At 40.3% G+C, this 25,524-nt stretch overlaps 1 protein-coding gene across 1 annotated transcript in view; it reads right to left on the reverse strand.

Annotated features, from left to right (window-relative positions):
- Positions 1–25,524, reverse strand: part of adam19a (ADAM metallopeptidase domain 19a) — a 281,413-nt gene that overhangs the window by 183,804 nt on the left and 72,085 nt on the right. The window contains exons 4-8 of the mRNA XM_033983382.2: positions 21,522–21,598; positions 16,370–16,538; positions 2,853–2,918; positions 1,532–1,603; positions 942–1,108 (exon numbers count right to left, since the gene is read on the reverse strand). Of these exons, the coding sequence (XP_033839273.1) occupies positions 942–1,108; positions 1,532–1,603; positions 2,853–2,918; positions 16,370–16,538; positions 21,522–21,598 (551 nt within the window). The remainder of the gene's footprint in view (positions 1–941; positions 1,109–1,531; positions 1,604–2,852; positions 2,919–16,369; positions 16,539–21,521; positions 21,599–25,524) is intronic.

Consider the following 25,524-nt stretch of genomic DNA (forward strand, 5'->3'; position numbering starts at 1 on the left):
TAGCTCAGTAACATCTCTGTGTAAAGATTCATGATAAGTATTTCAGGGGATTGTGCATCTCGGGGGAGCTCTGTAATTGGGAGTCACAGCCTGGGCCAAACGGTGTAGCAGCAGGAGTATGTAAAGGTATAAATGTCCTGATCATGTCAAACTCACTAATAACTATAAAAGGAGGAATTCATCAGGTGGGTGGACACTTGGGTTTGTCCAAACACAATTTTACCAATTAGTCAATATAGCCTTATTAATTCCCTGAATAGGATTTACTACTTCCAATTTTGATGGTCATATTTAACAGTTTCCGTATATGTCTGGTAACTGGTATAACCCTGTTTGGATACCTTGAATATCAAACTCAATAGGGTTCAAGCTAGTTCAAGCACAAAACACTGAGTATTATAAAAAGGAAACCATTTTCAGATGCTTATAAAACTGTACTTGTAGCCCTTTCTCTAAAATCCCACATACCTTTTTTTTAACAAATGCATATATTGGATCTACATGTCTTGTAATAATGCAGCAACTCACCACAGAACAGAAATCTTTCTTATGTTAAATCACACCAGAGTAACAAAAAAACTGTACATAAGATAACTTAAAACAAATGTCCTAATACACACTTTGAAGAAAACAAGATGCAAATATCTAATGGGACTGTCTAAACAGCCCTTTTGAGAAGAAGTTCTTTGAAGTGAGACCAAGGTCACACCTGCCACAGGGATATTTACTCCTCTGGATAAAAGCCTGTGTGAAAGGGATTTATGTTCTCCTGGAGAAGAATATTGTATGAAAAATAAGTTAAACAAAGTCTCATAGCACAAGGGCATTGTTGTCATTACATTCCAAATGATTCATACCCACACAGTGCTAAAACTAGTTTAGGAGCAATAGCAGGCTAATGGAGGTGTGCATGATAACCATGTAGAACAGGCTGTTCTTACGTGAGCAGTTGTGCATTGTCGTGTTTCTTGCGGGACTTGAGCTTCTGTCTCCACTGGAGGAAAGACCACAGTGTGGCATTGGGCTCCTCATTCACGATGCACTGGTCTCTGTCTGTCCACACCTCCAGCCCGATTAGAGGCACACGGATGTTCAGAGCTCTATAGAACTGGGCAGGATTTGGATTTATTTATTATAAAGTAAACCTAGCAAGAGCCATTTATAAGGCATTATTTCAATTTATTTTGTTTAATTAAGCAACAACAGAAATAACATAACATTTTGAAAATATCAAATTATTCTGGGTTGTTGGTGTGTAATCTTTCAAAGAAGTCCAATAAGAGTCCTAATTGACCTAGAAAACTGTATTGAAAGCTATAGAAAGAGAGAATTCCAATTATCCTTGGTGTTTCACTCTTGTATCGCGCGGGGGAGTTTGCCAGCCCCGGTCTCAGCCACTAATCACTTGTTTGAAACACAAAGCAGAGGAGATCAGTAATGGACCGCATTGAGACGTGTGATCCCGCCTGGCATTGCCCATTATCTTGTTGACTTTGGCCATTTGCAGTGGCGGTGAAACCATCAGCCTCACCTTATCCACGTAATTGGCAATTTCCATTATCCTGGTCTTGGTTTTCTCATAGTCCTTATTCTGACGCTTAAACTGTGAAAGGAGAGAGAAATGCATTAGTGATAAACAGACGACTACAATCTTTCAACGTTTTTTTCCACAGAAGATGAATTACCCATAACCCATTCTGTCTTTAGTCCATCAACGCAATTAGACCAATTACATAAAGCCGTTCTTTATGGTTACTATGGACTGTTACCATGACATTTATGCTGGTGATGGAGATGTGGTTTATTTCAGTCCAATGCCTAATGATGCACGACAGGTAGATGTCAGTGAAGATGGGTGTACTGTACATGAGGTTTCAAATATAGGGTCAGTAATAGTCCCCATGGTGGACAAGCAGGCTAATGCATATTGTTGTGAGGGCCCACTTTAGATACACAACTCTAAATGTGCATCACATTCAAAAGAACAACTTAAAATTCAATTGCAAAAAGATACTTGTGATGGTTTATTGATTATTTTGTTGAAGGAGATTGTAGAATTTGCATTTTTGCAGTTACGTGTTAAAAATGCTACTTGCACACTACTTGTGCAAAACTAACTAGAAACAAATGAATCAACAAATGAATCCCAGCAATCAGCTTCAGAAAATAAGAACTTACTTAAGTGCACAGTTAAAATTTTGGACACAAGTTAAGTGGTTCCTTTTAGATGATGTGCTGCTGCCAAATAAAAAACAAGTACCAATCAAATCACCCATTCTGTTGTATGCCCCAAGTAGCAATTACAATGCGCCACTGTAAACTGCTTTTTACAACTGACCATCATTTTTAGAGGCCATTGTCCACAGCTTCATAAAAATGCATATAGTGTTTTATATTCATTTTTAAAGGTGCGCTATGTAACTTTTCTGATGGAGGGCCCACTATGCCACCAGCTTGTCTCCATGGAGATTTTGTTGCTTTGCCTGAAATGTTCCACAGTATGGCATTAAGTGTATCTTTCTCCACAGAGACAAGTAGATGGCACCAGGTCAAGTTTGAGGTCAGATCTGTGGAGAGGCAACGCCGCTCACTGTAAAAAGTCATTTTTGAACAAAATAAACCCTCATAATTGAATAAATGCATGTTACATAACTTTAATACCTTACTTTAATAGTAGGTAATTAAAATAACGTTTCCATAGTGGCAGACCCCCACATAGTAATACATAGTGCTCCTTTAATTCCTTACATTTATCTTATTTACATTTTGACATTTGCCTAGAAACACCAAAAAGTGAATGATCTGATTTGCTAATATATTGAAAATTGTATTAGAAAATGGTGGATTTTTACCAGTGTATTGTCTGCCACTATGTACAGTTCCATGTACTTGGTGGTCCCCCAGGTATTCCTCTTTACCTGCAAAAAGATTTTTAAAAGCAGTTTGAAAAACAAGATATCCCTGAGTATTAACACGATGAGCAGCAGTGCTCTGAAAATTATCTCTTAACTTTCTATTAACTCCAAACAATGTTGTAATTATCCTGGTAATAGCCCCTGTGCTGGCAGACTGGCTTGGCTCCTGATGCCATTAAGGTTCTGACTAAAAACACTGCATCTATCATGGAGCAAATGAACACTAGGGATAAGAAAAGTGGTGGTATAAGTATTTGACAAGTTGGACAAGTAAAACAAGAGTTACGCATGTACGCAGCACATAAACACGTGGACAAAATTGTTGGTACCCGTCAGTTAATGAAAGAAAAACTCACAGTGGTCACAGAAATAACTTGAATCTGACAAAAGTAATAATAAATAAAAATTTAACATGTAAACTTGTTAGCTTGTTTTTTATGCTTTAGTTATCTAATTAACTGTTAATACCTTATGTTAACATACCAGACACATATTCAAAAAGCGTTGTCTATGATTCATGTAGTGGAATAAATATGTTATGTTAGCATAGTTATGTGATTAATTGTTGGTTATATTTGTTACAGTTCACTTATTTGACCAACAGATGGCGCTAGTGTGTTTGTAATACCTATAAGAAAATTTGCTTGACTTGTTTTCTTTATACATTTCATATTTTATTTTCCCTTATTTATTCATAATTTATAAGACTATAAAGGTGATAATTTTTCATTTGGAATAATATTCTAAATGTTTAGTTTCTCATAAGTCTAGTTTAAGGTCAGGAAAACCACTTCTTTTCTGGTTCAGCCTTTTATGCTAATGCAAAGTGTTACCTGACAGAGCACTACTTAAGAAACAATTGAGAAGCAAAATATAAAGTTTTCAGTTCACCAGTTTGTTTACTAGCAGGCCAAAGTGGTATGTATATTTTGCATGCGTTAATATGCAATTTTGAGTGTATATGTAATATGAGCCATAGCTTATGTTATAATTTATGTGTTTGCTAGTTCAATGGTGTGAACTATGATGAAGAAGTAAGACCACAGCAAACATCAGTGAAAAGAACTCTCCTGTCTCTCGTGTTTGTGGACAAGCCGGCATACTGTTAATATCTTACGTTAACATACCAGATACGTATTCAGTTCGTGGTCTGTGCTTTGTGTAGCTGAATAATATACCAGTAAATGTGTTACATTAGCATGCCATACTCCTATTCAGCGTGTTGTTCTCTATTTTATTGTTACCATTATAACTTGCCTTTAAAGATAAAATGTCTGTTCTTGGTCTCAGATTTTGTAAAATAAATTTCCCCCAAAAATGCAACTTACTTACTTTCTTTTTTTCTTCATTATTATGCATTTTTTCACTGGTGCGACTTATTCTCTAGAGCAACGTATAGTCCGGAAAATACGATACAATACTTTCTTTTTTTCTTCATTATTATGCATTTTTTCACTGGTGCGACTTATTCTCCAGAGCAACGTATAGTCCGGAAAATACGATACAATAAGTCAGAGAACCATAATTCTATGACATGCGTGTTAACTTCTATATCATTCCTTCTGACCGCCAGAGTGTGGACAAATAAAAGCAGACAGGCCAACTGAAGCCACTGGATGAGGTGCAGGCACATTCGCCAGCTTCTACACAGTGAAAGTACAGCTGCAGCACAGTTACATAGTATTCAGTGGCACACCCCTCAGTGCCACTCCACCAAGAGGTGGAGTGGCAAATAACTTTGGGAGGTTGAAGACCCCTGCATTCATATGCCTTTAGAATAGTGTCCAGAAACACTTTAAAATCACAATACAACAAATCAAAACATAAATAATTACAAATAATCATCATAAAATTAAAATTAAAACAAAAGAGTACAGAGTAAAAACCTTTCAGTCATATGCACAGCTAAACAGAACTGTTTTGAGCCTCAATTTAAACATTGTCAAAGTAGAGGCCTGTATCACATCTTCAGGAAGATTGTTCCAGGTTTTAGCTGCATAAAAATGAAACGCTGATTTCTCATGTTTAGTCCTGACTGGGCACCAGTCTGGAGGCTGGTCTCTGAAGTCCTCAGTGTGCGAGATGGTTCATATAGCGCTAACATGTTGGAGATTTAGTTTGGTGCTAGACCATGGAGAGACTTGTACACAAGCAGAGCTGCTTTAAAGTCTATTCTCTGAGCAACAGGAGGCCAGTGCAGAGACCTGAGCAAAGGACTTATGTGCTCCTACTTCCTAGTTCTAGTCAGGAGGAGCATGCAGAACCATATTCTCCCTGGCCAATAAGGACCCACTAACAACACTGTGATTGCTCCTGTGCGGCCTTAGCAGCAGAAAAGCATGAAGGAGGCACTCCAGCCATGGGTGTGCTAGTGTTTCCTGCCCAAATGGACTGTTCACTTTTAAGAGGGAAAACCACAGTCAACAATAAGTTGTTGCACTCGAAGCAAATAGATCTGCCTTCACCACACCGTACTTCCAGATTGCCTGTTCTACCACAGGGTTTAATCTTCACTCCCTTGGTTGTTGCTCCTGCCTTGAGAAAAAGTCTGCAGCACAGTTTTGCATGCCCAGCAGATGGAGTGCCCTGACAGCTCCCGAGCTTCTTCCAGTGAGTGATCGCTTGCAGCTCCAGCACATTTATGTGTTGAAGCCTCTCCTGAGGGCTGCAGACTCCCATGACCATCCTGTGGTTCTAAACAGCTCTTCAGCCTGTGAGTGACATGTCTGTGACTACTACTTCTCAACGACAAGAAAGAGAGGCCAGAGGAATGCCATTCCATAGAAACTCTGTTTCCCTGTGGAAGGAGATGTTGAGGGCAATGATGGAAGAGCTGCAAAGACATGTGCTGGTGCAGCTGTGGATGCAGGCCCAGACTGTTGAGGCAAATCTGTAATGGACGCAAGTAGAGAAGCCCCAGAGGTATTAAAAATTGCCAAGGCTAGCCTACAAATAGTAGCTGTTGAACACGAAGCTATATATATATGTGTGTTTTTTCAACAAAAAGTATTGTCTCACAGCATCCGGAGGACTGGGAACAGTTCCAATATGTCAGGCTCCAAATGTAGAAAGAAAAGTGTAATGGGTTTGACAGGTAGATATGGATTTTCTGACATCATCCAGGTCCATTTATTCTCGACCTATGTGCTATGCATACATGTAGATATCCAGGTCCACAGCACGCCCTCTCGCAGTCAGAAGGAATGAAATAGAACATTGGCTTGCAAGTATTTTTCCTGACTTTTGATAGGAACTTAGCATGTGAAGTTATATATCAACCAGCATGTATAGATATAATGTAAATAGATGTATGTTATTTGTATGATGTATGTTGCATCAGTTATACAGCTTGTATTTATATGGCAAAAATGTTCAAGAATGTCTGTCCTATAGGCAACAGGGGTAATTTTAAGACCACATAGATACAGGCTATATCATAAAAATGTCAGTGATGCAAAATATGATGGATTCAGCTCTAGAGAATATGGAGAGGCTGAGGAGGTTGACAGTTCACAGAGAAAAAATAGATGTACAGTATGTGAATGGCTTGATAATTGGTTATTTGGGTGGTTGTGATTGGTTGACAGCAATTGGCAGATGGCAAGAGGTAGGAAATACAGTTGCTTGATTTGGGACACTTTTAATATTTGCTTCCTTTTTTTTATTATCCACATCTTGTCCTAGTTTAATCATTCATCCATCCATCCATTTTCTTCCGCTTATCCGGGGCCGGGTCGCGGGGGCAGCAGTCTAAGCAGGGACTCCCAGACTTCCCTCACCCCGGACACGTCCTCCAGCTCCTCCGGTGGGACCCCAAGGCGTTCCCAGGCCAGCCGAGAGACATAGTCCCTCCAGCGTGTCCTGGGTCTTCCCCGGGGCCTCCTCCCGGTGGGATATGCCCAGAACACCTCCCTAGGGAGGCGTCCAGGAGGCATCCTGAGCAGATGCCCGAGCCACCTCAGCTGGTTCCTGTCAACGTGTAGGAGCAGCGGCTCTACTCCGAGCTCCTCCAGTGTGACCGAGCTCCTCACCCTATCCCTAAGGGTGCGCCCGGCCACTCTGCGGAGGAAGCCCATTTCAGCCGCTTGTATCCGCGATCTTGTCCTTTCGGTCATTACCCAGAGCTCATGACCATAGGTGAGGGTAGGAACGTAGATTGACCGGTAAATCGAGAGCTTCGCCTTCCGGCTCAGCTCCTTCTTCACCACAACGGACCGATACAGCGACCGCATCACTGCAGACGCTGCACTGATCCGCCTGTCAATCTCCCGCTCCATCCTTCCCTCACTCGTGAACAAGACCCCGAGATACTTGAACTCCTCCACTTGGGGCAGAGACTCACCACCCACCCGGAGAGAGCAACCAGGCCCCCTCCGGCCCCTGGCTGCGCCTAGAAATTCTGACAAAGGGCAGCCCTGGCGGAGTCCAACATGCACCGGGAACAGGTCTGACTTACTGCCGGCAATGCGAACACAGCTCCTGCTCCGGTCATACAGGGACCGGACAGCCCTTAGCAAAGAGCCCCGGACCCCATACTCCCAGAGCACCCCCCCCCCAAAGGACACCATGAGGGACACGGTCAAATGCCTTCTCCAGATCCACAAAACACATGTGGACTGGTTGGGCATACTCCCATGAGCCCTCGAGGACCCGATGGAGAGTACAGAGCTGGTTCAGTGTTCCACGACCAGGACGAAAACCACACTGCTCCTCCTGAATCCGAGGTTCGACTATCGGTCGCATTCTCCTCTCCAGTACCCTGGAATAGATCTTACCAGGAAGGCTGAGGAGTGTGATTCCCCTGTAATTGGAACACACCCTCCGGTCCCCCTTCTTATACAGAGGGACCACCACCCTGGTCTGTCATTCCACAGGTACTGTCCCCGACCGCCACGCGATGTTGCAGAGACGTGTCAGCCAAGACAGCCCCACAACATCCAGAGACTTGAGGTACTCAGGACGGATCTCGTCCACCCCCGGAGCCTTGCCACCGAGGAGCTTGCCAACCACCACCTCAGTGACTTCAGCCAGGGTGATGGACGAGTCCGCCTCTGGGTCCCCAGTTTCTGCTTCCTCCTCGGAAGACGTGACAGTGGGATTGAGGAGATCCTCAAAGTATTCCTTCCACCGCCCGACAACATCCCTAGTCGAGGTCAGCAGCTCTCCACCCGCACTGTAAACAGTGTTGGTGAAGCACTGCTTCCCCCTCCTGAGGCGTCGGACGGTTTGCCAGAATCTCTTTGAGGCCGTCCGATAGTCCTCCTCCATGGCCCCCCCGAACTCCTCCCAACCCCGAGTTTTTGCCTCTGTGACTGCCCGAGCCGCGGCACGCTTGGCCCGCCGGTACTCATCAGCTGCCTCAGGAGTCCCACGAGCCAACAAGGCTCGATAGGACTCCTTCTTCAGCTCTGCCCCTCTCTTCACCCGAGTGTCCAAGACACACGGTCGGAGGTCAGATGACACGACAACAAAGTCGATCATCAACCTCTGACCTAGAGTGTCCTGGTGCCACGTGCACCAATGGACACCCTTGTGCTCGAACATGGTGTTTGTTATGGACAAGCTGTGACTAGCACAGAAGTCCAATAACAAAACACCGCTCGGGTTCAGATCGGGGAGGCCGTTCCTCCCAATCACGCCCCTCCAAGTGTCACTGTCATTACCCACATGGGCGTTGAAGTCCCCCAGGACAACAATGGAGTCCCCGGTTGGTGCACTGTCTAGTACCCCTCCCAGGGACTCCAAGAAGGCCGGGTACTCTGCACTGCTGTTTGGCCCGTAGGCCGACACAACAGTGAGAGACCTGTCCCCGACCCGAAGGCGCAGAGACGCGACCCTCTCGTTCACCGGAGTGAACCCCAACATGAAGCGGCTGAGCTGTGGGGCAATGAGCAACCCCACACCAGCTCGCCGCCGCTCCCCGCGGGCAACGCCAGAGAAATGGAGAGTCCAACCCCTCTCAAGAAGTTGGGTTCCAGAGCCCAAGCTGTGCGTGGAGGTGAGGCCGACTATATCTAGCCGGTAACGCTCAACCTCCCGCACAAGCTCAGGCTCCTTCCCCCCCAGCGAGGTGACATTCCACGTCCCCAGAGCTAGTCTCCATGTCCGGAGATCTCTCTGCACCCGCCCCGCATGGCTCCTCCCGCAGGTGGTGGGTCCACGGGAGGACGGCCCCACGTCGTTCCTTCGGGCTGGGCCCGACCGGGCCCCGTGGGGAAAGGCCCGGCCACCAGGCGCTCGCTGCCGAGCACCCACCCCAGGCCTGGCTCCAGGGTGGGGCCCCGGTAATGCCAGTCCGGGCGACGTAACTGGCCTTGTTCTTTTTCTCTTCATGGGGGGCTTTAGTTTAATCATGATGTAGACTATTCTTGACCTGGTTTAGTCCAGGTGTAGTGCAGGTTTTGTATGTGGATTAAGTATTAGTTAAGTATTCATTTTGATGTGGCAAGGGAGCCCAAACCTGACCCTTCAAATGTCCAAAAGATATGCATCTTTGAGCCAAGAGTCAAATATAATAGTTGTTTAATACAATTCAAACAGATCCTGAACTTGTACACAGACACGTAATCAGCATCCCAATATTAATGGTTTTCAGCTTCTGGGTTTACCATTTTGAGGACTTTTCACAATTCAAAAGATATGATAGATTGGTTTAAATCGTCGATCAATATGGCAACAGTCCTGCTTTCTCATAATTCTGAAACCCATGGATAGCACCTCGCAGTAGCCGTAGGTTACATTCCACTGCAATGGCCTAGCCTCATTCAGACTCAACGCTATGAGAGCTATGGCTTTCCCCCAGAGATGTGTAGTGATGTTGTAATGAGTTTTTCTGCCCTCATATGAAGCTGTGCCATCTGAAGACTCATGTCATCTTCTCCCTGCTCCATGTGATCCCCACGGCTCTTAAATGAAATGAGTCAACCCCTGAGCGCTAATACTGAGAGGCAGGGGGCTTTATTATGGTGAACTCTGACCCCAAGAACTGGCCATGAACTGAGTAAGGCTCCTCTGTGGCACCACCATCTTCAAAGTCTCGCAGGGGAATGAAGATTGCATGTCGCTCTCCTGCTCACTTCAAATTGCAGTTCAGATCTATCAATTTAGTGTTGAGTGTTTTTCATGAAGAGGCATTTTGATAGACTTGTTTTGAATAAAAGTCTGAATTTATAATGGCTGACTTTTCTGTGTGCATGACTTTATGGATAGGAAATGTTTTCTAGTTGTACTTGCGTTCAATTGGATGTTCAGGGTGCTCCCTTAGTAACAGTGGTAGATGTACTAACTGTGTTGTTGTTGTTATTATTATTATTATGATTATTACTATTATTATTATTATTATTATTATTATTATTATTATTATTGTTAGGCTGAGCCTGGGACAATCTTCTCTGAGGGCCTGGAAAATGGCAAAAAATCATGGCTAATTTTGAGCAAAGACCCCAAGTAAAAATAATGAAAGGCGTCTCAGTAGCGCCACCTCAAACTTTGATTTTCATGAGGCCAATGGGAGCCCAACCCAAAAAATAATATTATGGCCCCGCCCTAAACCGTACTGGAAGTTGGCCATATTGGATCAAACCCAGGAAAGACAAACGTGCACACCATTGTACTCACACAATTTTCATCACACTTCAAATTTGGCCAAAAGACACTAAATACATGTGCAATTAAAGATTATCAACTACATTTTGAAGGGGCCTTATTTGTGATGGGACACAGTGTGAGAAAGTCACATAACTCTAGCTTTTATGGTTTAGGAGAAAAATAATGGGTCAAAAAAATGTCCTTTATTATTATAAATTTGTATTAGTATTAAATTGCATGTAATTCAGACATGCAGAGTCCTGTAGCCCGGCATTAATATACACTTTGTGCAAAATGAGGTTCCAAATGCAATGATATACAATTTCTATAGCTGTGGTATCAAATTGCCCTACAGCGTCCCCTTGAACATTTAAATGGGACCTAAAAAATTACTTTATCACAGACATATGAAATTTGACATGTACATCCGGCTTGTTATACTGAACAAAAAAGCCAATGAGGACATATGTCTAGTTACAATTGTGTTGCCAGGGCAATGTCCAACATTTGTGACAGAATTACAGGGGTTTTGGTTAACTGTGGTGAAAAAAAAATTGTTTCTCATAGACCTTTGAAATTTGCTACACATATTCCTCACATCATACTGAACAAAAAACCCAATGAGGACATATCTCTATTTCCAACCGTGCAGGTTAGGGTTAATACAGAATACAATGATTTGCAAATCCTTTTGAACCTATATTGAACTGAATAAACTACGAAGACATGATATTTATTGTTCAACCTGATAAACTTTATTGTTTTTATGCAAACATTCAGGATATTACCACATGGGCTCAGGAACACTTCAGGAAACCATTGTCAGTTAACACAATTCGTCGCTACATCTCCAAGTGCAAGTTAAAACTGTACCATGCAAAGCGAAGGCCATATATCAACAACACCCAGAAACGCCGCCGGCTTTTCTGTGCTGGAGCTCACCTGTGAGGGGCTGACACAAAGTGGAAATGTGTGCTGTGGTCTGACAAGTCCACATTTCAAATTGTTTTTAGAAATCATGGACGTCGTGTCCTGCAGATCAAAGAGGAAAAGGACCATCCGGATTGCTATCAGCAAAAGGTTCAAAAGCCAGCATCTGTGATGGTATGGGGCTTGCTAGGGGTGGCGATGGCCTTTATCGCCGTGCTTTTATTATTATTATTATTACTACTATTATTATTGGTAGTAGTAGTAGTAGTAGTAGTAGTAGTAGTAGTAGTAGTAGTAGTAGTAGTATTGTGTATCTCCTGTAGGCCTGTGTATCTCCTGTTCTAAACTATGCTGTTGTTGCGTGGGGGGCTAGACAAAGTTCAGCCTTGAATTCTTTGCAAAACAGAGCCATCCACTGTTTCCTGGGAGTGCACAAGTTTGTCCCAGTTTTGGCAGCTCAGGGTGGGCTTAATCCAAAAAAGTGTGATATGGTCAGATTGTGGAATCGAATTATTAATCAACCTGATGATAGAGAATCTAAAATGTCTTTGAATGGAGTAAGCCAAAGTCACCCTGGGCAGCAAAGCAACGGGCTGTTTTTGCTGAACTACAACTTCAGTATGTATCCCATAATAACTTGCCATGCAGCGTTAACAAAATAAGAGCAAAACTGATGTCCAATTATGAAGAGCAGTGCAGTGGCTGAATGGAATCTTCGCTAAAACCAAGTTGCAAACATATATTCAATTAAAAGATACATTTAAGACTGAATTTTCTGTCAGAGCAAATTTGAGTAGGAATCAAAGATCATTGATGGCAAAATTGGCTTTAGAAACTGGGAGGTTTTCTCAAACCATTGAAGAAGAAAGAGTTTGTGGTTTATGTGAGTTGGGAGAAGTGAAAAGTGAAGCTCATTTTTTGTTGTATTGTCCATTTTATGACAAATTTAGAAATCCTTTATTTAATGAAATGTTCACTCAATGCACTGATATGTTCTGGTGTAATGATGACAACAAGATGAAATGGTTGTTTAATTCGAATGGTTATTTCTATGTAAAGCCTGGAAGAAGCAGGAGATGAGTTTGTTTAAATGAGTCTATTGTTTTTTGTAACACATATCTGGACTATTGTATTTTGTTAATGGTGTCTTATAAGCCCATTAAAGGGCTCAGCATTTTTTGTATGCAAGGCACAATAATAAATTCAAATCAACAAACCAATCAAGTATTAGTATTAGTATTATTATCTGTTCAGCTTATTTTCTTGTTTACAAATGAAGGTTTGCTATAGAATTAATGGAATATATGAAATCATGTTCAAATAGCACCTTGATTCTTTTAAATGACTAGATAAAGTAAAAGTAACGAAAAGGTTTAATTTACGCAACAGAAAAAAATGGCAATCATACTGACTAAATGTTCTCTTTCTTGGATCCGACTGAGCTTTTAAGAAAATGTTAATTTTAATGACAGTTATTTATTACTAAAATGAAGCATCAATGAGTGCAGTAGAAGAGGAATTAGCCAGTAAATAATTAAGTATACACCATATTGTTTAAATGAATATAAAAAATTACTGTAGTTAAAAATAAGTCCATTACCAGTAGACATTAATATTTCCAGTTGATTCTGATCATGTGACCTCAGCTCTCATGCCCTACTAACACACAAGCAGAGTCTATTCCTGCACGTACAGAAGTCGGGCTTTGTGGTGACGAATGCGGTGCACTCACATGTCGTTCATGTGATTTATAATGAGTGCTCTGCAAGTGTAGAGCCATGTGGCCTTACTGCACCTGTAAGGCCTCATAAGTCCCACAGTCCTGGTTTAAAGTGTTCACATTTATAGTAACACAAGGCAGATTAGCACAAGGGGGGCATTTGTGTCAAGAAAACACTTTCAGATTACACCTACTAAGGATCACAACTGACATGTGACAAATACACAAAATATAAAAACATAAAATTGTAATCAGTTATTAATTAGTAGGCAAAAAAAATAATTACGATGCCTAGTGATTTTGTGACAGCATTTGGCAGAATATCTCAGTTAAGTTAACTGCATAGCATGGCCATTCACTGCATCTGAATTTATAAATTAGCTTTGAAACTTCAAATCTCCTACATGCCATTAATATGATCAAACACAACCCATTAAGGAATTAAAGATTACATTAAGCCAGCTCGTTTTTGGATTATAAGAATTTTCTAGGTTTAACACTACAGCAAGTAATGTGTCTAGATAGCAGGAACTTTTCACTCCAGTTTGGATGTAGAACATGTTATTATATTATGTCTTCATGTACTTGAACTATAATGGTTTTCTCTTATCTCTATTATTTTGTTATTGAATTTTGCCACATTTCTCATTGTGGTGTCATCTCACACATTAACTGGTTTAAATTCACTTCCTTTCCCTTCTTGGTCATGACTTAAACTTGTTCTTGACTGTAAGTAGATCTGACATCTGTGCAGTGGCGCAAAATGGAAAAAAATATTTCAAATGTAAGTGAAACAAAAGTATGAAATGAGTCTTATAAACTCCTGCTGTGAACCAACTGAGCGTGTGCAAACTATTCTCAGTGTGTAGTCATATGGAAACCTGCTCCAGAGGCCTGTCGCACCATAATTCAGTCATTTCCACTGTAGCCGCTGCGTTTTATGGCCCAAAATGGCACCTTCGGCATTTCAACACTGGGTTTACATATGACTAAAAGAATCTCCTCTGCTGGAGTGACTGTTATTATATTTTAGGGCAGCAAAAGGCTGAAGTTTCAACATTACTTTATATACGCAAGGCTTGGGAAAGAAATTATTGATGGCAGAATGATTAAAAACAATGTAATACTAATATAGTCACATAGCACTTAAGGAGAATGAAAGAGCCCTGCAATACAAGGCTCAGGTGTTTTCAGCCAAATTCCTGATGCTGCTGGAGTCACGATTCACATGAGATACACAACATTCAGGCAAGAGAAAAACAACTGATTAGGGCTGGGCGTTATATATATATATATATATATTTTTTTTTTAATCTAAATTTTTTCCCCCATATTGATTGATTTGTTTTTTCCATCTTATTGAAAATACAGACAGGTGGACTTCAGGCATATAAAGAGCAGGGTGTTTTTATTTGGTGTTGATTGGACCAATAATTCTAGAGAAATACACATTTAAAGTGCGGAATGAGTTTGGACAATATATTAAGCCTAAAAGCATACACATGTTGCCACTATTGGCAGAAACACCTGCGAAGTCTATGTGCTAAATTAGGTCCTAAGTTTCACTCATAAACAGTGTTGGGCAAGATCCTTCAAAAAGTAATTAGTTATAGTTACCTGTTAAAAACTGTGTTACTGTCAGATGAACTCTTTAGTTACAAAAAAAACCCAAACCTCAAAAATACCCCCCGGCGGTTTTTACAATTAAAAACAATCTATATTCAGCCTTATTTCTTCTGAAAATCACCAAATGCGCCCAGAGCCAGCGTTATAAGCTATTTTCATCAACAGAGCTCAAAATCCCCAAAATGGACTCACAACTGTACAGGCATAGCAACACAGAGCAAACTACTGTGTACTACAGAGCAGACTGTGGCCAAAGTGCATTTACCAAACACACAGATATCAGAACATTACAAACATGTGTATGCCACATGACAGCGCTTATATACTTGTAAAACCAGAGGTGAATCAACAAACAGATATTAGATTAGCTGCACTTATGATAAGTAGCAATAGCAGAGGGCTGTGTCAACTATCGCATCGCTGTTGTCTTTTTAGCGATCTGTAAACTGCAAACATATGTGTCACTACCACTGTAATCATATGTTTATAGTCCCATCACAAAGACTTGCCAAATAATGCCAAGAATTAGCATATTTCTTTATGCTTGCTGAAAACAGCGAGTATTCGACTGTGTGCCAGCACTAAACCAATGAGGGATGTCTTTACGGCCACCTAGCACAGCTTCTGATTGGTCACCTTCAGTCAGTTTTAGCCAATCACTGTCTTTGATCCCTCGTCTCAGTCTTGTTGGCAAAACTTTGCAGCTCCTCTGAGTGAGACAGGAGAGCTGAGTCTGATCTGTCACCTGGTGAGACTCACAGTAAAATAACGAGCTCCGTTACACTGACAGTAAGTATAACAGCATTACAGCAGAGGGAAGGGTCATTAGTTAGATTACTTGTTACTGGTAAAAGTAATGCCGTTACTAACACTGTAATACTTAAATGGCATTATTCCCAACATTGCTCATAAATGGTGAGAAAATAGATGTTTAATATTCGTAACTTGGATTATAATGATAGGAAGCACCAGGGGAAAGAAAAAGAGGAGAAAAGGTAAGAAGCTGTGGCTGTCACACTAGATTTTTTGTCAGATTCTGAAGATTTAAGTACAGAAGACATGTAAGGGACATAAAGAGACATGCCGTGGCCCTGACTCAATGCTTTCAACTAAACAAGAAAGCTGTGTCTCTTTAGTACCATGCGTTCTTATTGCCACAGGATTGGCTGAAGACCTGTTGAATAAAATGTGCTTGCCTTATCATTGAGGATGACCAAAGTTTAGATCATGATCTATCGATGTTTTGATTTTTGGCACAGCCCTACAACTGATTATTAACAGTAAAAGAAAACATCTATTCTGTCAACTAGACAAAAGTTTAAAACGTTTGTTCAGTTGACAGAATTAATTTTTTTCTTTTGCAATGGACCATACCTGGACCATTGAGGGATTACACAGACAACTGATTATTAAGTTGTTGGAAGAAAGGGTTTGCCCCACATTGCTGTCACACACAGAGAAATCAATACTTTCTCACCATTTCAATATTCATTGAGTACCTTTATATACCTTTCTTTTTTCCCCTTATTTTTCTAAAATAACCTGTCATTAGGAAAAAGAATCCATTTACTGCGAGCGAGTGTTGTCTTACCCTGGAGTGAAAAGAGGATATCTGATTGGACAGTAGCATGTTGTGAGGGTGTCCATGTCCGCAGTTGCCACGGGTGATGGACAGCTGGTCAGTGCTGAACAGGGAGTGGTCCTCTCCGCTCACAGGTTCCAGGTAGAAGTTGTGACTGGAGTTCAAGGATATCAGGCCCCTGCAAATCCACAACAGGCTTGCATTTGAAATCAAAGCTGTTTTGGAGCCTATCATATTTGAAAGTAGTTGAGCCCAGGACAACTTTATGAATTCTTTCTCTGCTCTAGCCTTGAGCAAGAATGACTCTCACAAGCTTTGAAGAGCAAGTGTTCACACAACTATATAGCATGGAAAAAGAAAGTCATCATTTGGTAACAATTTGATGATATAATTGTTGTACGCATGTTGATATTGTCGATCTAAAGTGCTCAGTTTTTTCTATGAGTTCACATCACACTGTGACTTGTGTTATTTGTTAAATCTGGCTGTCACTCACTCAGAGAAATGACGGATGCTGAACAATAGGAGGAATGGGAAGGTAGGAGTAGGTATCATGTGTTTGTGTTTGCAGCACTGGACAGAAAAGCACTAAAATGATGGTTTGATGTTATATGAGATTATTGTTATATTGTTGCACATGTGTCCACTAACAGTTGAGATATAATAACACATCAGAGCGATGGTGGCCACAAAAGCTGACCATAAGGAGGGACATATGTGCACGGACAACAACAGCTGCTGCTAACATGGCATTAAATACAGTCAAAAGATTTCTGTGGGAATACACTGTGGTATTAACAAGCTCAAAGCAGGTGCCAATTGCGGGCTCTTTCATCTGCTTATTAGAAAAAGCAATGTCCCATTCTTTCTTCAATGTTTCAGCAATTAGTGTCATTAATAAGTATTCATTTGTATGTACTAAGAGTGTGAATAAACTGGGAAAATGCTATTATAAAGTTTACTTGGTGGATAAGAATACAAATGATTATACATTTGTGGTTTAAAATGTTCCTCAGTCATTGCTTACAATCCCCTAGTTTTGTCTCTAGCAAATGTCTCACTGAACTCCAGTTAACATTGGTTTGGACAGGTCTTGTAGTGACAGGCTTTCCCATTTCTGTCTCTCCTCTGTGTTCTCTCTGATTTGCTGTCAACACTGTGTCTGTGCACTTGGCTGTGGTCCAGATCAGCACCACGGACAGAGCCCCTCACACAACCCACTACTGCACACACATTGGAAAAATTACATTGACTTACATTCATTTCCTGGTGACCTTAACTATAATCACTACTTGCATAACCTTAAGTTAAACCCTAACCTTAACTTACTACATTTTTTTAACTTTACATCATGTTTTTGATCTAATAACAGATTTACGTTATGGGAACCTGATTTTTGTCCCCATAAGGGAGGCAGGTGCCCATATAAGTGTATAAAAAAAAAAAGAAGCTTATCCCCCCCCCCACACACACACACACACCCCCACCACCACCACACACACACACACACACACACTTATCACACAGGAGTTCTCATTTCAGATTAAGTGCTGCTGAAACCCTGCTGAGCACACTTGATACCTCAGTTATTGCATCCAACTCATAAACATTTTAGCACTTGCTTCCCCTGAGTTTTACTGTGCAACACTATTTGAATCAAAATGTTAGATTTTACAGAGGATAAGAGTCACAGTATAAATCCCTTCTTAGTGTGGAATGTTCCACAGTATGGCATTTAACTTATTTATCTACATAGACACAAACAGGTGGCATCACCTGGCCAAGTTACTGGTTGGATCTGTTTGAGGCAAGGCTGCTCACAGTTAGAATGCATGTTTTTCAAGATATTTTATATAATAAAAACACCTGTAATTGAATAATTGCAAGAGAGTGTTAAATGAATGTAAATGGATTTCTAGCCTAACCAACTCTACTCTGGGTTAATAAGAACAAGATATTCACATTCTCAAAATGAAATTCAAGCTACTGTCTGCTGATCTATTTCACAAATTACTTCCTACTGGAGTCAAACTCAATCAACTGTATTCAAATGAACATGAAACGGGCTCTTTCTGACTTCTAGCTCAAATTATTTTCCAATAAACAGCAAAACATAAACACAAGATTTTTACTCTTTGAAGCTAAAATATTTTTCATTTCAAAAACATGAATCTAAAAATCTATGCTTTTCAGCACTTAATCAAGCAGAAGTGGTGTCTTGAACCCTTTGCCGGGTCTGGACTAGAGCTAGATTAGAACTTCTAGATATTCAATGGCAAAAACAAATAAATTAAAAACATTTTTTTACTCTCACTTGGTGGCCACAGTTAGAATCAGTTACCTTATCTTGCAATCATACTCTTTGTATATAAAGCTGAAACATAGCTTCTAATTCAGGGTAAAAGAGTTTAGTTAGTTATTTAGCTAGTTAACCTATTAAGCACTTTCTTTCAAATTTACTCTTACTCTGTCAGCATTCTTGGCTCCAACTCATCAAATCTAACCCTTTTCTGACATTTAAAAAAGTGCACTATTTTCTCATTCAAATATACTAGAGTGGGAGGCTAATTGTGCACATTAGCAACACTGTGGTGAATAACCCAAGGACAACACAATAATTGTTGTACAAGGCCCTGAGCGCTTGTCACTGGGAAAGTCAGTCTTGCTTGAAATTGACTTTATGCTTTTATTGACATGGCTCCACATTAGCATCTCTTCATGACTGTTTGTATAACCTCCTGCACACACCACACGCTAACTATGCCCAACCATTTTCTGTTTGATTTCATTTATTGATGTTCATTTGACACAATTATTTGGAAATTGGACAACAAAGAAAAATGTGAGAATGGAGGCCCTTAGGACATTGTGCATAACAGTGTTGTTTCTATAGAATTATGCTGATGATCAATAGCAAAACCTGACTTGCAGCAATACTTGAATTGCAATAGTAAAGATGCAACACAAACCTAGTCTTTTAACTAGAAATTACGTACTTTTAGTATAAAATTAATTTCTTTCTGGTGTAATATTTAAGTACAATTTGGGCAAATGGATGGAGGCAGAGGAAGCAGTCCGGTTGTTAAGCTGTTGATTCATACAGTATAAAGATGTAGAGCAGCAGAGAGGGAATAAATTATAGGATATATAAAAAACAACTACTTTTATTCACTTTTTTGTGATTATTTAAAAACGAAAATCAGATTCGGGGTTATACAAATGTTAGCAATCCCTCAAAAATACTCGTTATAGTGAAATTCCACTATGAAGAAGTAGGGCTAGCAGTTGTGCAGTTTTGACAGTCAGTGGACCATTTTCTACATGAATTAGTCTATGTGCAACTGCTCGCACATGCCTTTTCAGGTCTACCCATACATTTTCAATAGGATTGAGAACACTGACTTTGTTATCCTTAAGCGACTTTGTAACCAGTTTGGCAATATGCGTCGGGTCATTGTCCATTTGGAAGACCCATTTGCACCCAAGCATAAATTGGTTGACAAAAGATGTTGCTTCAGTATTTCCACATAATGTTCTTTTCTCATGATGCCATCTATTTTGTGAAGTACACCAGTTCCTCCTGTTGCAACTCCCGTATTTCACAGTTGGGGTGGTGTTCTCAGGCTTGCAAGCTTTCCCCTTTTTTCCTCCAAATGTAGCAATGCTCATTAAGGCCAAACAGTTCAATTTTAGTTTTGTCAGACCATAGGACATGTCTCCAAAAATAAAGGTCTTTGTCCCTATGTGCATTTGCAAAGTATAATCTGCTTTTGTTTCTTTTGGAGTAACGGCTTCTTCCTGGCAGTGACCTTTCTGCTCATGTCGGTACACTTATTTCATTGGGGATAATGACACACTCTTAGCAGCTTCAGCCAGCATCTTCACAAGGTCATTTGCTTTTGTTCTTGGGTTGATATGCACATTTTGGACCAAAGCACACTCATCTCTGGGACACAGAACCTGTCTCCTTCCTGAGCGGTATGATGGCTGGACATTCCCAAGGTGTTTATACTAGAGTATAATTGTTTGAACAGATGAATGTGGCACCATCAGGCATCTGGAAATTTCACCCAAGGATGAGTCCACAATTGATATCTTGGCTGATTTCTTTTAACTTTCCTATAATGTTACACAAAAAAGCAGTGTTTTTCAGGTGTGCCTTCAAATACATCCACTGGTGTGCCTCTTATTAACTCAAAAGTTGTTAAAATCAGAAGCGTCCAAAGACATGACAACATCATCTGGGTTTTCCCAAATTGTAAACTTGAAAAATTGTCTAAAAAAATCCTTCTCTAATTATTCTAGCATTTAGGAAACAGAAATAATTTTGGTAATCCTAATTGACCTAAAACAGGAAAAGTTTAGTCTGATTTCATGTCAGACAGAGAAAAAATACACTGCCTGACCAAAAAAAAGTTGCCACCCCCAAAAAAAAGTCACATACTAATATTTCGTTGGACCGCCTTTAGCTTTGATTATGGCACGTATTCGTTGTAGCATTGTTTCGATTTCGCTTCTGCAATGTCACAAGATTTATTTCCATCCAGTGTTGCATTAATTTGTCACCATGATCTTGCATTGATGATGGTAGAGCCTGACCGCTGCACAAAGCCTTCTCCAGCACATCCCAAAGATTCTCAATGGGGTTAAGGTCTGAACTCTGTGGTGGCCAATCCATGTGTGCTCCCTGAACCACTCTTTCACAGTTTGAGCCAATGAAATCTGGCATTGTCATCTTGGAATATGCCCGTACCATCATGGAAGAAAAAATCCATTGATGGAATAACCTGGTCATTCAGTATATTCAGGTAGTCAGCTGACCTCATTCTTTGAGCACAGACTGTTGCTGAACCTAGACCTGACCAACTGCAGGAGGCTCGTACCTGTTTGCTTAGTTGAATCCAGGTGGCGACTTTTTGGTCAGACAGTATACGTTTTTTATAGTGTATGTAAATTTCTGGTTTGTATGTAGGTAGTTTCTTTTACTTGTCCCTGCAGGTAGATCAGCGATAAGTAAAAGAAAAAAATAATACAGTGTTCTACAAACAAACAACAGTGTATTTTATCTATCCTTACAAAACTTTGAAAAGTTGTAAGTTTTCTTTTTATAGTATCCTGTATGGATTTTTGTCATCAATAATATAGTGTACTGTTGCCATACCTGACTCCCGTGCATGTGCTGAGAGCCACCCAGGAGTCGGGATGCCCCCTCACATGGCCGTGGTAGAAGCAGTGGTCCTGAAACACAACATTCACATGTCACATAGTTCATCTCCACCTGCAGGAAGGCTCCGCAGCTCATTCTGGTGTCATGATAATATTTACGGAGACGTGCCCAGGCTGCAGCCCATAAGCAATCAATGCACTCAGTCAATTCAGCCGTCTGAGTGTTCATAAAAGCAGACAGTCACAGCAATGTCAGTGTCACTGCATCTTCTGAGCACCATGGAAGAAAACCTCATTAGATATAATGAGGATCTCACATGAGCTTCAGCTCCAGTTTAAAAGACACATTGAAGACTCGATGTGGAACGTAATAACAAATACTTAAGTTATTATAATTCAGTAGATTTTTTTGGTGTTTTTTGAGTAGCTTGGGGTTTATATTTTAAGCAATCTTCCCAGTGCACTGTTCCCGCTGTCTCGGCTCCTCTTAAATGCACATAACACTGCATAGTACTGCATTCTAGTACTTCTGATTGGCCAGAGATCAGAGATTCAGCTTTAAACGGTTAAATTAATCAAGTACTATTTAAAAATATGAGCTACAATGCAAAAAATATTAAAATGAAACTAGTATTAGTTTTTTCTGTGTACTTTTTAGTTTTTTGTACAGAATAACATAGCTTAGAATAACATTGACAGAAGCATAAATCAGTACAAACTGTCAGAATAGATGTGTATGTTCAGTATTTAGTCTGTTAGCTGGCACTATGTACACATGTGTCATTTGGCTAGCAGATGTCTATACATATTCAAACAGGAGCAAACAGATTTACACTTTTTATGGCTCACATATAAATCCGAAGTACTCACATTTCTAGGAATTTGCATACAGTATTTCTCAACAATCCTTATGTAAATTTCTCTCAAACTGGTGGACTAAAGTCATTTTTCAGATCCTTTCAGAAGGGTGTTATGTTTTTTCTTTAGTCTTTAGTCACAGTAGATTTTAATGTACATGTGGATAATGTGTTTGACAGAAACTCTAAAGAGCTCAGTGCTCTCCTTGAAACCTTTGGTCTGACTCAGCATGTCAGCGAGCCCACCCACAACAGAGGGCACACCCTGGACCTGCTCATTACAAAAGGAGTAAATATTTCAAATGTCAGTGTGGTGGACGTTGCTCTGTCTGATCATTTCTGTGTCTTCTTTGACCTGTCTATTATTCCCAAACCAACAGCTGGTCCTGCAGTTGTTCGAAGGACACATAAATGATAACACAGGGGCACTTAGAAGTGACTCACTTTTGCACCTGTCCTCAACAGTTTGCTATCACCACTCACTTGCAAACTAATATGTCACTTTAATCTGGAACTTTTCCAAGAGCTTTGAAAACTGCGGTTATCAAGCCTCTCCTAAAGAAGAGCAGTCACAATACTGAACAATTACCGGTCCATCTCAAATCTGCCGATTTTTCTTGAAAAAGTTGTTTACCAACAGCTTATTAACTTTCTCCAAATGAACAACTTCTTTGATGTTTTTCAGTTAGGTTTTAGACCCCACCATAGCACTGAGACAAAATGACATCCAACTGAACACTGATGCAGGCAAAGTCTCATTCTTGATCCTGTTAGATCTGAGTGCTGCTTTTGACACTGTCGATCATGAGATCCTCTTACAGAGACTAGAGGACTGAGTAGCCATCTCTGGTAAGGCAGTAAACTGGTAAAAGTCCTATCAAGAAGACAGAGAGTACTGTTGAAATTGAAAAATGTATCTCAGATAAAATGGCCTTGAGCTGTGGGGTGCCCCAGGGGTCAATCCTGGGACCTCTGTTGTTCAGTCTCTACATGCTGCTGTTAAGCCAGTTAATATAGTTGTGCCCTACCACAATTATGTAGATGACAATCTGATATATGCCTCACTGGCAGCAGGTGAATATGGACCAATGCATCCAACAGATCAGTGTGTGGAAGCAAAACAACTTTCTCTAGCTAAACTCAGATAAGTCTGAAGTCATAATCTTTGGCCCACAGAAACAAAGAGAAGGTGTCTGCAGTCACCTCCAGTCTCTCTCTCTGAAACCTTCAAATCAGGTTAGAAATCTAGAGGTAATAATGGACTCAGATTTGAACTTTAACAATCACATCAAATCAATAACATCTGCAGCTTTTTACTATCTAAAAAAACATTGCAAAAATCAAAGTTATACTGTCAAAACCAGATTTGGAGAGGCTTATTCATGCATTTGTCTCCAGTAGGTTAGACTACTGTAATGGCCTGCACACTGGCCTGCTCACTGGCCTGTCCAAACGAGCGTTAAGACATCTGCAGTAGTCCAGAACTCTGCCGCTTGGGTTCTGACTAGAATTTGTTGTTTTGTGATTTTAATGTATTTCTTCTCTAAAGCACTTGAAATTACTTTGTGTACGAAAAAACTTGCCTATTTAACAATGCATCAGAAATGTCTGAAAATGTGCCTATAAATGTCTTGGTTGAGGATCAAATATTGCACAAGAATGGACCGTAATCTTAACTACAAAGGGTAGAGATATGACTTTATGCTCTTTGTTTGGGAGATTACACAACAATATGTTGATAGATGACACACTCAATATTCAAATTTTGCATATCTCCAAAACAAAACCGGTGATATTATACATTTTCAATATATTCTCTATGTTCAATGTCAAGAATTAACAAATACAAGAAAGTACAATGATTGCTTTTTGGCAATGGGAGGTGACATTGTTGTAAACCTCATCCCAACAGAGGCGGCACCTCCGATGGATAGTTGCAGTGGATATTTTTTTATTTGAACCAAAATAGCGCTGCCAAATCCTGCATGTAAGAAAATACAATTGGAGGACAAAGTAAGCAGAGTGGGCATATGCTGAATGACGGTGAAAATGCAGACTGATCAGCAAAATGGTGCCTTGAAAATAAGCTATCAATGATAGCTCAAACATGCATGAATCATTACAAATACAACGTTGGACTAAATCTTGAGGGGGAAACAACTATAACAACTACATATTAAAAGCTCTAAAAAGTACATTTTTACATAATCTGTGTGCTGTAAACGATATTTAATTTTAGTTTTCCAATTACCTCTATGAGAATGATTCAAACTTTATATTTTCACCTTGAACAATGACTCATAAACACAATTTTATTAGATGCATTCAATTCGGTTTGATTTCATTATGAACTCATCTACATAGCGTTATTATTTATCCCCAAATTCAATTAAACCTGCTTCAGCGTATAGCCCGGTCCAGTGATAGTGGCTCCGTGTCTCTGTCAGCTTAGCCGAGCGTGTAATAAGCTCATTCAGTGAACAGCAGCAGCATCAGCAGTGCCAACATCAGCTGTCAGACAAGCCCCCTCCCTACACTAACTCCCCACTCTACGGCTCAAACTAGCAATTAGCCCAGTCCGATGTCCAAAGGTCCACTAGGTTGTGAGAAAGCGGATAGATTAAATAGATGCAATTGTTCTCAAACATCAATCAAATGTTAACTAAAGTCAGAAATGGGGCACTAGTAACATTAGGTACATTAACACCGAGGAAAAATTTAAAGGTGTACTATGTAACTTTTTTGTTTGAGCGCCCGTCATCAGTTTTTCCCCATGGAGAGGTAATTGTTTGCCAAGAATATTCCACAGTATGGTATTAAACCTCTGTATTTCCAGGATGACATGCAGGGCCAAGCTACAGGTCAGATATGTGGAGAGTCGACTCTGCTCACAGTAAGAATGCATGTTTTTCAAGGTATTTTGATCAATTAAAACACCTATAATATTCTGTTACATAACATTCTGTTAAATGTATTTTTTAAATCAAGTACTTGCTTGATTACACACTGGTTAGATGCTAAAACTGCATTTTGTTGCACCGTACTTGTACAATAACAATAAAGTTGAATCTGAATCTGATCTATAATTGAACAAATGTACAAATAATGCCATATTGTGAAAGATTCCAGGGATTGCAATCA

The sequence above is a fragment of the Periophthalmus magnuspinnatus genome, chromosome 18 (genome assembly GCF_009829125.3).
Source record: "Periophthalmus magnuspinnatus isolate fPerMag1 chromosome 18, fPerMag1.2.pri, whole genome shotgun sequence".
Taxonomy (NCBI): domain Eukaryota; kingdom Metazoa; phylum Chordata; class Actinopteri; order Gobiiformes; family Gobiidae; genus Periophthalmus; species Periophthalmus magnuspinnatus.